This window comes from Triturus cristatus, chromosome 9, assembly GCF_964204655.1.
Source record: "Triturus cristatus chromosome 9, aTriCri1.1, whole genome shotgun sequence".
In the NCBI taxonomy this organism is placed as follows: Eukaryota; Metazoa; Chordata; class Amphibia; order Caudata; family Salamandridae; genus Triturus; species Triturus cristatus.
The window spans coordinates 1,148,267,937-1,148,281,029 of NC_140592.1; the positions used below are offsets into that span (position 1 = coordinate 1,148,267,937).

At 42.9% G+C, this 13,093-nt stretch overlaps 1 protein-coding gene across 3 annotated transcripts in view; it reads left to right on the top strand.

Moving 5' to 3' along the window:
• Positions 1-13,093, top strand: part of GANC (glucosidase alpha, neutral C) — a 386,043-nt gene that overhangs the window by 117,859 nt on the left and 255,091 nt on the right. For all 3 annotated transcript variants that reach the window (XM_085627093.1, XM_085627092.1, XM_085627091.1), the window contains exons 6-8: positions 6,514-6,696; positions 9,143-9,194; positions 9,349-9,409. In XM_085627093.1, the coding sequence (XP_085483219.1) occupies positions 6,514-6,696; positions 9,143-9,194; positions 9,349-9,409 (296 nt within the window). The remainder of the gene's footprint in view (positions 1-6,513; positions 6,697-9,142; positions 9,195-9,348; positions 9,410-13,093) is intronic.

Genomic DNA, 13,093 nt, shown 5'->3' on the forward strand with positions numbered 1-13,093 from the left:
AAAACAACAATTTCCAGATGCAAAACTAAGCGTCTATGAGGACCAAACAGCTAACATATTAGCACTCAGGAAAGAACTGTCAACCAGAAACAAAAAAGAAATCATATAACAAGAAGATGACCTCAAATTAACCCTGGCTTTCATAGTGAAAGTGGAAAAGGATAGATATGAAGATACACCATGCCCAGTAGATGCCTCCCTAAACGGCTACAGAATGATTATACAACTGAATGAATTACCCTGGCTTAAGAGCACTGAAAGAAAGATAGTTTAATGACACTGAGAACTTCATTCTGATGAATATCCCAGCAACTGATGAGCCTGAAAAGAGGGAAACACTCTTGAAAAAAAGTATACAGCTGGCTCAACAGGAAAATTGTAGAAAGTGTGGTCATGAGAAAAGATTTAAAACCTTTATGGTTTAAATCTTTTTATTCTTTAACACCCAAAAAATACAGCGTTGATCTCAATTGGGTAATGCAGGTAAAACAACAGTATGTTACCGTAAGACTGGTGTACAAAGATAATTAATAACAGATAAAAACGTCCCCAGCCCTCCTCTTTCCCCCCAAAACACTCAATCTGGTCTGTGGCTTGTGAGATGATATGCAAGTCTTCAGTGTGTTTATGAGGCATTGTTACTGTCGGTGGTTGGGGTTAATTCTGCTAAGCGTAGGACTCGGATGTATTTGGGGTAGGTCAATTCTTGGAATTCTTGAGTGAGGAGTGATATATAAGGTCTCCACAGCTCCCCAAAGGATGCCCCTTGATTAGTAAGGGAAAGGGTTATCCTCTCCATCCCCAAGATGAGCCAGAGGCGATGGAGCCAGCCCAGATGACTGGGAGGTTGTGTTGTCCCCCAGTGTGAGAGAATATTTTGGATTGTCGCACCCAGGGCTATGCCAATCCCCTTCTCCGTCTAGATCTAAGAGGGTAGGTGAAGGGATTGGGTAAGCCCAGAAGCATGTATGACCGGAATCTAGGGAGCGGAGTGCCTAGATGTATGTCAATATCATCTAGTATTTGTGACCAGTAGTGCACTAGTGTACCCCCAGCACGGCACCCCCACCCCCCCCAGCAAGTCGGGTTTTATTAGGATTGAAACTGTGCAGGTGTTCTGGTGTTAAATACCAGTACGTAGTTACTTTAGTGAGTGTTTCAGTAAGAACCATGTTGCAAGTAGTATGTTGGGCTCTGTCATAAATGTCCTCCCATTCCTTGCTGGTCAGGGACCTACCCAGCTCCCTCTCCCACCGAGCCTCGCCAGGCTTGTGAGTATGTCTAGTAAGTTGTAGGAGTAAGGTGTAGAGGACCGAGACCAATCTCCTATCTGTGGTCGTAGATGCTAGCCATTTTTAATATGGAGAAAGATGTCTCTGCATTTGGGTCTTATTGTCTGGCTGTACAAGCCAGTGGCGCAGTTGCCAATAGTGCAATTGCTCTGTCCCAGGAATAACATAGTCCTCACGTAGTTGAGTGAAGGAGATCACAACATCCTCATCGAATAAATGCCCCGCTGCAAGGCAGGATGACTGGCGCCACTTGCGGAATGCTCCAGGCCTGTTGCCTCTCTGGAAATTTGGTTTATCTAGAATCGCTATCAGAGGAGAGGGAAAGGAGGTTAAGCCACATTTGGTGCTGCAATGGTCCCAAGCCTTCATCATCACCTCCATGATCAGGGATAGGTACAGACTCTGGGGTCTATGCACTTTAAAAAAAAAAAGGATCTTTCATAGGCATGTGCTGGTGACTGTGCGATCCTGGAAGAGCCATTGTCGTTCTGATTCAGCCTTGTTCCATTCGGACAAATACCGCAGTTGGGTGGCTGAGTAGTAGAGGTGTAAATTTGGTATCCCAGGGCCCCCAGAACCTGGGTGGAGATAGCTAATCTCTCTCCTCAGGTGAGGGCACTTCCCAACCAAGACAAAATGGTACAATTCTGATTGTAGTTTGGAGATCATCCCTTTTGGGGGTGCTAGAGGAAGCTTCCAAAAAAGATATAAAACCCTGGGCAGAACGGTAATTTTGAGAGCTGCGACTCTTCCCAACCAGGAGATCCCATGCGGTTTCCAACAGGCTAACTCAGTTTTAATGTGGCTATGTAATGTTTGGTAATTGACGAGTGAGGTAGTGGGAAGGGTGGAAGCCAGTTTGATCCCCAAATAAGGAACCAATGAAGTTGCCCACTAAATGGGGAATTGCACAGCAAGCTGGGATTCAAGTGCTGGGGGCATTGATAGATTTAGAGCCTAGGACTTGATTATATTCTCTCTGAATCCCGAAGCGATCCCGAAGGATTCTAATTCGGCCAAGAAAGTGGGAAGGGACATCGCCAGCCGGTCTAAAGTGGCCAGAGCGTCATCTGCGCATAGACGGATTTTATGAGATACCCCTCCGAAAATAGTCCCGATGATATTGGGATTATGCTGCATCCTATGAGACAAAGGCTGTATGCACAAGGCTAACAGCAGAGGGGACAGGGGGCACCCATGCTGCATCCTCCTGTTGATAGCGAACGGCGTGGAAACGCAACCGTTCACCCTGACAGATGCCATTGGGAGATGGTAACAATTTAGCACCCAGGGTCTGAATCTCCCGGTGATACCGAAATGGGTAAGAACCTGTTCTATGAAAGGCCAGTTTACTTTCTCCACATCAATAGCTAGGAGCATGTGTTCCCCGAGGCTCGAGAGGCATTCTCGATGAGATGCAGCACTCGCTTAGTGTTGTCACTGGTTTGACGTTGGGGGATGAAGCCTGTCTGATCCGGGTCGATAAAGGATTGCATGCAGGGGCTAGGATGCCCGTGAATAGTTTGAGGTCCACGTTCAAGAGTGAAATTGGCTGGTATGATTCGCATTTCCGGTGGTCTTTGTCGTGCTTAGGAATAACTTGCACCAGGGCTGAAAGCATTGGGGGAGGGATGGCTCCAGGAGCGGAGAAGGTATTAAACAGTAGAACTAGGATCGGGGCGAGGGTCTAGCAAAATGTTATTTTGACTATAGATGGGAAGCCGTCAGGGCCTGGCAGTTTCAGGGACGATAATTGGGAGATTGCCAAGATCTCTGGATCATGAGATCCATGTGGAAGAAGTGAAGTGGTCAGGGCAGAAGAGAGGAAGGATGTCTGCGAGATCAGACGCTCCGTTTTCATGTTTCAAGTTTTGGGCGGCATACAAGCCCGCGTAGTATTCCTTGAATGCTTGTGCGATGGAGATGTAATCTGTAATCTGTGCCCCGGACGCCTCTAAGAGAGAGTGGACACTCCTCTGTTGCTGCTGTACGCGTATGCGATTTGCCAGGAGACCGCTCCTGTCCCTTCCGATAAAGAAGGCGTGGCGTTAACGTAGAGCTGCATGTTCAGCTCTGTCATGGGCTAATCCTGCAAGTTGCGTTCGAGCGTCTATCAGCTGCCTCCAGATTCTTGGGGCCCCAGTTCACTGATGTATACCCTCTAGATCTGTAACTTGCGCCGACAGTTGGTCTTGTTTCTTCTTACGCTCTTTATTCTCCACTGTTGAAATAGCTATGAGTTCCCGCCGGACCCCCCCGCCTTAAGTGCGTGCCAGAATGTGGCAACTGAGATCTCAGAGGTGTCATTGAGGGTTAAGTAGTCAAGAATGATTTTTTGCACCTGCCGCTTGATATCGGGGCGTTGCAGTAGGGTGTCGCGCATTTGCCAAGAACAAGTTGGGCGACGCGCCGGAGGAAGCTTCAGTTCCAATTAAATAGCCGAGTGATTTGACATTGCGGCAGGGGAGATACCCATACTGTCAGTGTGTGCGAGAATTTCCTTCTTGCCCAGGAAGTGGTCTAATCGAAAGTAGGTTTTATGTGCGTGTGAGAAGTAAGAGTAGGCGTGAGTGTGTGGGTGAAGTGTCCTCCAGATGTCTGTAAGTCCCAAGTCTCTGAGCCACCCGTATCCCAGCCCGGTCAGTGGCCCAGTCTGGCCATGTCTCTGTGTGGATCTGTCCAGGGTGTTGTCTAGAACAGATTGAGATCCCCCCCTATGAGGACCTTCCTTTCGGACGAGTTCAAAACTTCCGGTAATGATGAGCGTTGGAATTCTGGTGTTATCTGTTCTCAAGGTCCTCCGTGTGTGCCTGATGGTCCAGTTGTTGAGACAGGAAACAGATGAGTTTAGAACTGGGTAGGGCAAATTCAGTTATATCAAAAGAAACATGGAAAAAAAAGAGGTGCATTCAAAGTAATGGTTTCAATCAAGGATAATGGTGGACAGTGGTGAAAAAACAATTCAAAATACAGAGATTGACTTTAAAAAAAAGGAGGAACTCACTATACAAGGAGATTTGTTTTAAAAAGAGACAAATTGTTGGCACAATCAGATTACGATAGAAGTGAAACTAAATGCAGTATGACATCAAGGCCATCTGGGTAAACTCTTGTAAAAAGGTGACTAAAAAACAATGGTGTCTTAGAACACACTCTAAACGTTCACTGACACCAGTTGAAATCCCGAAAGAGTCATGACGGAAGATAGGACTGGACTTCATAGGACCAATGTATGGATTATTAATGGAAATGAGGTAGAAATAAGGTACGGCACAGTGTTAGTGGATTATAGAAGTAATGGATTGAAGTAAAATTCTTTTCTGAAGTATCACAATCCACTATAGTATTCCTAAATAAAATCTTTAATTATGGTGGGCAACAAAAATTCATCACTCATAACAGTGTTAAATTTACGTCACAAAAGATGAGACAGTGGGCCTGGTTTGGATCTCGGCTGACGGGTTACTCCGTCATAACTGAGACAGATATCCAGTCCGCCGAAATATAAATCTTATTTTATCCTATGGGATTTATATTTAGGAGGACGGGATATCCGTCACCCTGGTGTCAGAGTAACCTGTCCACCGAGATCTAAATCAAGCCCAATAACTGGATTGCAATGGAATCAGACCCTAAAACAACATCATAGTACCCCCAGAGCAATGGGCAACAGAAAGGATGAACAGAATGATAAAAGGGACAATACGAATGGCAATTAGCGGTTATATAAATGTGGAAACCACAATCCAAGAGATATTGTATGCACACAGAAGTACCACTAAGAAAGTCACTTTTTTCTCACCCTTTGAACTCATGAATGGATGAATACCACAAAGCAACATGAGCCCTTAATAAGCAGATATCAAACATCAATACAAGTAACAAGAGTAGCAAACAAGACAAATCATGAAAGTAATATAGTAAATGTGCGTAATGTGGAGAACTATAATGAAAGGGAGAGGGCAAATAGTGCATGGGGATATTGTGATGGTCAAAATGCAAGGTGCCCATCGTCAGAGGCCTCAACATGTATGACCCACCCAGAAGGGAGAACGCATGCCATGGATCATGGGTGAAAATAAAGAATGGTGAAAGGTATAAAGTATCACAGAATAAGAGTTGTGATGCTGGTCCAGTAATCGTAATGAAATAAGAGGAAAAAGGTTTCAAAGAAGATATCACTCCACAAGAATACTGGCAGCAACAGAACAATGGGCCGCAACAAGAATGCAAAGAATTGCCTCCAGAAAGCTCAACACATGGTGAAAAGAAGAGATCTGAGACCACAAAATACTGCGGTCCATCCACAATCCAATTAGAAATCATTAAATTTATGTGTATGAACTTTATGGTTTTTTTTTTATAAAGGAGGGGAATGTGTTCCATGACTGTGGAATTTTTGTGAGGGTGATGGTTGTGTGAGGCTGCTTGGCACTTCTTTGGCTGATACTAATGAGTTTTGTTTGCCGGCACATTGAAGGTCTCCCTATTTTGCAAATAAGTTATTACATTTATTTTTCGCTTACCTACATCTCCTGCATACAAGGTCGCTCCATGGTGAGGAACCATTTCAATGCATAGTATACCCAAAGTGGTAGAATAGCAACCTTATTGCGGAAAGCAGGATACACGGTTACCAGAGACTGCACAGCATTCTTAAGCACATCTCTTGTTGCAGATTTGTTAAAGCGTATGTCTCTTTGATGAGTGAAGGTCGCGAGGGAGGCCAAATAGACCTTATATCAGGCATGCAGTAGTCCTCTGTGTGCAGATAAAAAAGCTCCATCCAGGTCCTGGTGCCAGTAGTATTAACAATGTCAGGCTATTAACTAGGTTGTTCAGAGCTTCTGTTTGAGTTGTGTGGCACTGGAATCTCATATGTGGTCTTCCTGTGGATTTTGGAGCTTGCAAATAAGAGACCTTTGATTTTAAATCTTGCAAAGTAACACACAAAAGTGCGGGGGATCATACACAAAGGAGCTTATCTCAGCCGGACCATCTTTAAAGTGCAATATAATATGTTGCCAGTTATGTGATTGCATTGCAGATGTATTGTCCATAATGTCCAAAAATAATCTTCAAAATGTGTAACTACAATATTCAATTATACCAGTTACCTGCTGGATTGTTTAAGCGTCACTTGAATAATACTGCTTCTTCATCTAGACTGCTTAATAATATTGTTTTATTGATCTCTAACACAAGTATTTTATTGGTCTAGGCTGACTAAAGTCCAGGAGGACAGTAACTGTGTGATATTGGTATGTGAAAAAGGGGAGCACAGGATTAAGATCACTGCAAATCCATTACAGATAGATGTATTGTCAATGGATGACATCTTGCTGAGTATTAACAGCCTTGGACTTTTGTACTTTGAACATCTGTTGCCGCCACTCAAAAACAGGTATGTTCATGATGTCTATGGCACTGTCCAGAACTGCTGTAGGTGTAGGACAGCAGCAGTACATTTGGCACTCTGGTATTACTGAGTCTGTGAGCAAAGATAGAAAACCAGTGCCCTTTAAATGTTTTTGCAATCTATGAACAACTCCTTTAGTGTGCCTCTTTTCTGCTCACCCCTCCCAGCCATACACAAACTTTGATCTTTTCCCTACTTTTCTTTCCTTTCAGTTCTCATTCTACATTGCCTTTAATTAACTTTTTTGTCAAGTAGGTTCTCGCATGTTGTTTTGAGCAACGGTTAATCCCTAGAATTTTTCCAGAAACCTGTGTTGCTTAAAACTGTAGCATTTTGAAGTTGTAGCTCCTAATATATGAGATGAATTACTATGCTTAGAGTAACATTGTTGAAGAAAGGGAGGGAAATTATGGCACGCTCGGGACCTCGCTTTCAATGTGTCATGAGAGTTACAAAACAACAAGGGAACCCAGACAAACACCAGACCGGGGTAAAGTACAGTACAAAATGAAATGGTCATAGTGGTAATACATAAAAAAATACAAAAAATTATACATCATCACCTTCATTAAATCAGATTCACAAATGTATTCATATTAGAAACATGATAGGATTCATATTCAATAACCGCAAAAATATCAACATTGTTGTGAAGGGGTGCTCCAAATAGGGAAGGGAGGGAGTGCTCAAAGATGTGCATAAGTGAGAGTTGATAGAGAATGGAAGGGCAGTGTGCAATATGTACATGGTCATAAAATAAAGCAGTCGCCGTTTCGACCCCAAAGGATGTGAGCAGGAAGATTATGTCCTTACGAGGGGGTCTTCATCACCATATATAGACAACAGTGATTGCTTAGCTGTTTCATTACAATACTATGCATTTTCATGTGTCTTTAGCCTCCGATGTTGCTTGATAGGTTTTCAATCAGTTGTTGATGTATATATTGCACACTGTCTTTCATTTCTCTATCAACCCTTACTTATGCACATTTTTGAGCACTCCCTCCCTTGCCTATTTGGAGCACCCCTTCACAACAATGTTGATATTTTTGCGGTTATTGAATATGAATACTATCATGTTAAAGTTCTGTATCATGATTAGAACTTGTTGCCAACAGGGCAGATGTTTTAAACAAAGTGTTGGGTTCAATTTATCACATGTTTGTGCAAAGTAAGCAAGCATTATAATGTGTGAAAGCTACCATCCACCAGTCAGTCTATTTGATTTGTCTGTTGTGTGTTTCTTATTGCATTACATTACACAAGGTCAGATTCATTTTTATTATAAGCACTTTAGAGTAAGTGATATGCCCAGAATCAAAGGATGTTGAACCAACACCAGGTCTCAAACCTGATTTTCTAGATCCAAAGTGTGCCGCTATGGCTGTTAGGCCACATCCATATTTCTCAATTTACATGTCAAAATCATGCACATGTGGTATGGTTGTGTATCAAATCTAGTGAGCACATTCTCTTCTGAAATGGCTTTGCGAAGTGAAAAACACAGCAGCAACAAATACTGGAAGGATCACACTGAGGCTTGCTTGGGAATATTTGCAAAGGCTTGTTTTAAAACTGGACTTAGGGACATAGTTCAGCACCTTGGCCGTGCTGCACAAACAGGGCTACTCATTTTAAATATCATTTACACGTAGACCAGGACTTTAGTGGCCCACCAAAAACAGCTGGCAACCCACTTGTGGGTCCCGACACACAGTTTGAGAAACGCTGCCCTAATGGATATGTCACAAGTCTATGCAACACTTATCCAGCAGCTGAGCATACCCTAAACTGCATCTGGTTTATCTGGTAAACTACAAAAGGTTTAATAAAAGTTGTCAAATGTTTCGCTTTCCCAAAGCATTTGACTTAATGGTATGCAAATATAAGCTCTATTATAATAAAGAATATCACAATATAATCTTGAACACTTATATCTTGACAGGAAAAGCTTTGGGATAATCTCTGCATAATGTTTCCTTCAAGCTGTTTATTCCAACAACCAGGACTTGTGGTAACAAATTGGGATCAAGCGTAATCCAGTCTTCTACAAAGTGTACTAAGACATAAGATTTGACTCCACAGTTTTCATCCAAAGCAGACCACAAGTTTGTTGCAAGACATGAAGCTCCAGCCACCACAAAACAGCTCTCCGGGTTCCACTGTTACACTTGGAACCCCATTATCAGTTTGTCCCCAAACATTATGAGGCAGAATGATTTATTGATTCTATTCTAGGAAGACTAGATATTTTACCCCAGTGCCTGGTGCAGATGTTTGCACAAGGGTATTTTTGTTCCTCCAAATAAGACGAAAATTTACAGAAAATGACAATGTAAGGCGAGTAAGAAACATTATGAATCAGGCCATATTATATTTCTTTCTTTTATAACACACATGCTCACTGACATCTTTTACTCCTTTCCTTTAGCAGGAACACTGCAGCAGTAAGCAGTCAGAATGCTTCTCTGGACTCCTTAAAGGTAATATGTGGTGAACAGGGTCTCAAAAGACGTTTAACTCCGTATTTCCAGTTACACAAATGCATTTATTCTACCCAGGGCATATGTCGAAAGTATTGTTTGGTACAAAATCATCCTCTGGAAATATCCTCAAATTACTTCACCTTCCTTTTAGGACAGCGACGAAGGTCTGTGGGAGGAGAAATTTGGTCATGCCGTAGATGTCAAAGCTAGCGGTAAGACACATGTATAATTATTCACCATAGGCACAAAATGTCAACCGAGCTCAGAAAATGAAATGTGAATTATATCCCAGAAGTTCAAAAGTAGATTCAGTGTTGTGCAACATTGTGCAGAAATGGTTGTCCCATTCCCTGTAGCAAATCAGTATGCGTATGAGTGAAGTTCTCTTGAGCAAACCAGTTTTAATGAACTAAGATGCTGCATGAGGGTGATTTACTAATCTGATCTAGAAGTAGAGTCAACTTAATCTTCAAAACCCAGAAATGTGTGGGTGGGAGTGTGCAGTTCAGGCCAGACTAGGGCAGCCCACTTACCGGCACCCTAGATGTCATGCCAGGCAATTCATGCTACTACCTAAGACAACTGTCAAGTTTGCCTTTCGTTATCCATTTTGCTGTGTCTGCATACTTTGCTTCTTTTCTGGTTTGTGCCTGCATACTTATACTGTTCTTTCCCCTTTGCTTACCTTTGTTTGCTCTTCTCTACTCTCCTTTGTGGTTACTTCTCATCTGTAGGGCTCACTTCAGCAGTTTTCTCTACTTAACTGCTCCTTTCTATTGGGCACCTCTTCACGCCATTCACTTCTCTCCAATAGTCTCCAGTCAGCTCTCACTGTGTACTTCGATTCTGTTGCTCCCCCTCCCTTTTACTGGCTTCTATTCTCTCTAGTTATTCAAGTCCCTTTGAAGCTCCCATCCTTTAAGAATTGATTTCCTCTTTTTCTCTGTTTGATTTTCTCTTAACCTCTCCCTCCCCCTCTCTCACTTTAAAAATCCCTCTCCTTTTCTTCGCTGTTTTCTTTCTTTCTTTGTCTCTCTTTCTCTCACTATGTTTCCATTAATCAATTTCACTTTCCCTTCGAATGACTTTCCTGTGTTCATTTTCAAGCATCCTTTTTTTATCTCTCTTGACTTCACTCTCTTTTTTCTTTCTTGCATTCTATTTGCTTTCTGTATCTCTCTATCTCTCCCACTCTGTCTCCCTCTATCTTAAAATGTCTCTCCTCTTTTTCAAACTGCATTTATCTTTGTCTCTCCATCTTTAGCTCTTTTTCTCTCAAACATTTGATCCTTACTTCCAGCCGTCTTTTTCTCCTCACTGTCCTGGTCTTTAATTGTTGCATACCTTGCATCTTTCCACCTCATTGTAGTCGAACCCTGGACTTCTTGCCTCACTCCATGTCTGATTAATGTACAGTTGTTTCTCCATTTAGCAAATATTGCTTTGCCGCTTGACTTGGGGGCATCAGCGGCTGGTGGTATTGTAGCATTTGATAACAAGCATTTGCAATGCAATAGGTCTCGCAGTTACGCGAGTTTGAGCTATTGACATTGCAAATAACAATGCCTTTTATTTTTGTTTTCGTTTTAAAAACATAAATAAAAAGTATTGTCATTTACAATGCCAATAGCTTAAACTTGCGTCACTGCGAGACCTATTGCATTGCAAATGCTTGTTTCCTATGTGAGGAAAGAGTGTTGGGGAAGTCAGACTCCAAGTCTCAACAAACGGCAACATCCTGTATCTTGGAGACCAGCGCTTGTCACAAGGCTTTCAGGCGAAAATCGGCACTTTTAGGACACTGGCAATTTGTGACAAGAATAGCTCCTTGCAGCATTGTGTCTGTTTCAAGGCGCAGTGCCTCGGGCACCATGGGTAACACCCTGAAGTCCCTACACACTCACCGCTGCAGTCTTCAGCCATCCCTGAGAGTTGGGGGACACTTTCACCCCTCCGCTGTCCTGGGGCTCAAACACAACGTTTCCCAGAGAGAGGACCCCTGCCAGGATCGCCTGCATGTCCACCTGCTCCTAGAAGACAAGACAGAGGCGCTTCTGTGTTTATCAGAACGAGGAAGAACTAAGCATGAGGCATGGGGCGGAGGGCGGGACCGAGAGGAAAAGAAAAAAAGGTCAGTCGCTTACCTATATATTGAATTGACATTTGGGCACACTTTTGCTCGCAGTGAGGAGTGGGGAACCAGGTCTTGAATTTGTTGCACACTTGTGTTGTTATCACAAAGAAGGGACAGAAAGCTGGTTGATTAAACAAGGAGTAACACAAAGAAGGGGTGGAGGCGTCAAGGGAGGAGGTAAGGTAAAGAACAGAGAATGAGGAAAGAAGGGTAGGATATTAAACAAGTTTGCGCTACATAAAACTGCTAAAAAAAAACAAAAAAAACACCAGCTACTGGGGGCTGCCCCCATTAGGTTCACCACTTGCCAGCTCCGAATAGCACCCCGGCTTCCTCAAACCTGCCACAACACTGTAGGCTGCTTAACCCTTGCTTCCTTTTTAGATCCTATATTATAAAAGCCTGGCTCCTTGGAGTAGACGGGGGGAGGGAAAATGAAAGCGTGCGATGCGTGCGATGCGCGCGCAGTATAACGCCAGCCTGGGGGGACAGGAAATGTGCACTCATACGGAGTGCACATCTCCTGTCCATACACATGCACATCTCCTGTCTGCGCGTGCCATCTCCTGTCTCCCTTCGGCACAGAAAGCGGCAACAATAGATCTCGCCAAGGCGAGCAGGCGCATGCGCTGCGTCGCTAGGCGAGACCTAAAAACTGGTGGAGGCCTCTCTTCCAGACTGGTTCAACTACTTAGTTTCCAAAAGCTCTGACTCAGTTCATTCCGAAACGACCCACTGTGAAGCTAGTTGATGCCATGATAGTGGTGACAGATTACCAGTCTATTTAGGGTGCGCCCTCCGACATTATTTCCTGTTTTTATTGCCATGCAAAGAATGGCAGTTGCAAACAGGAAAAAAAAATGTCAACCACACACAAGGAGAAATCATTTCAGGGCATTCTTTGTTTGTTTTTCAGTAACAACCCCTGCTTTGGAGGTTTTGTTCTACAAAACATGCTAAAAGGTTGTTCTCCTTTTTGATTATCAGAACCTGTGTTTATGTTTAATTAAACAAGTAAGTAAGTAATATTTATTATGCGTGATTAATTAAAATCTTTGCATACACATAGCAATAGAATAAAAAATAAAAATTCTTATTCCCAGTTTAAAAAATAATAGTAAAACGGTGTTAAAAACCATTGATAAACATGTTTGCAATTATACATTTGGCAACTATGGTTGACAGTGAATCTAAAGTGCTTGTGCATCTGGAAGAACTAGACTGACAATAATTTCCCTGATTTGACCAACCGGCCTAATACAGGATAATAGAGGGCATCATTTAGAGCTGATAGTCATTGTTAATTTAAAGTGCTTATGAGGCTGTAAGGTGCTGTTACTTGCTTTTTGCAGCTAACTTTAAGGGGTACTTGAGGCTACTTCATTTTTAGGCCTGGCGTCTGCAACCGACGAATTCTTAAGTCTCCTGGTTACAGTCTCAAAAATCTTTGTTAGACGGCAGTTTAGCTGTACCTCGATAGGATTGAAGCACAGCTTCACTGCCTGCCTACAGGTCTGGATGCTGTGATGCCTGAAAAAAGGACGTAACAAGGAGCATCTTATGTCCTTAAGGTTAGGGCAATTACAGATAACGTGGATGAGATCCTCCTTCCCACTTCCATATAGGCGACAGGTCTGCGGACCACCTCTTCTTTCCCATGGAGGTAGATGGGAATAGATCGGAATAACCCCCAGTCGCAGTTTTAAAACGTTTTCCTTCGTCCTAATTTTGACTCCTGTACTCAAATAAGATTGCGGTTTGC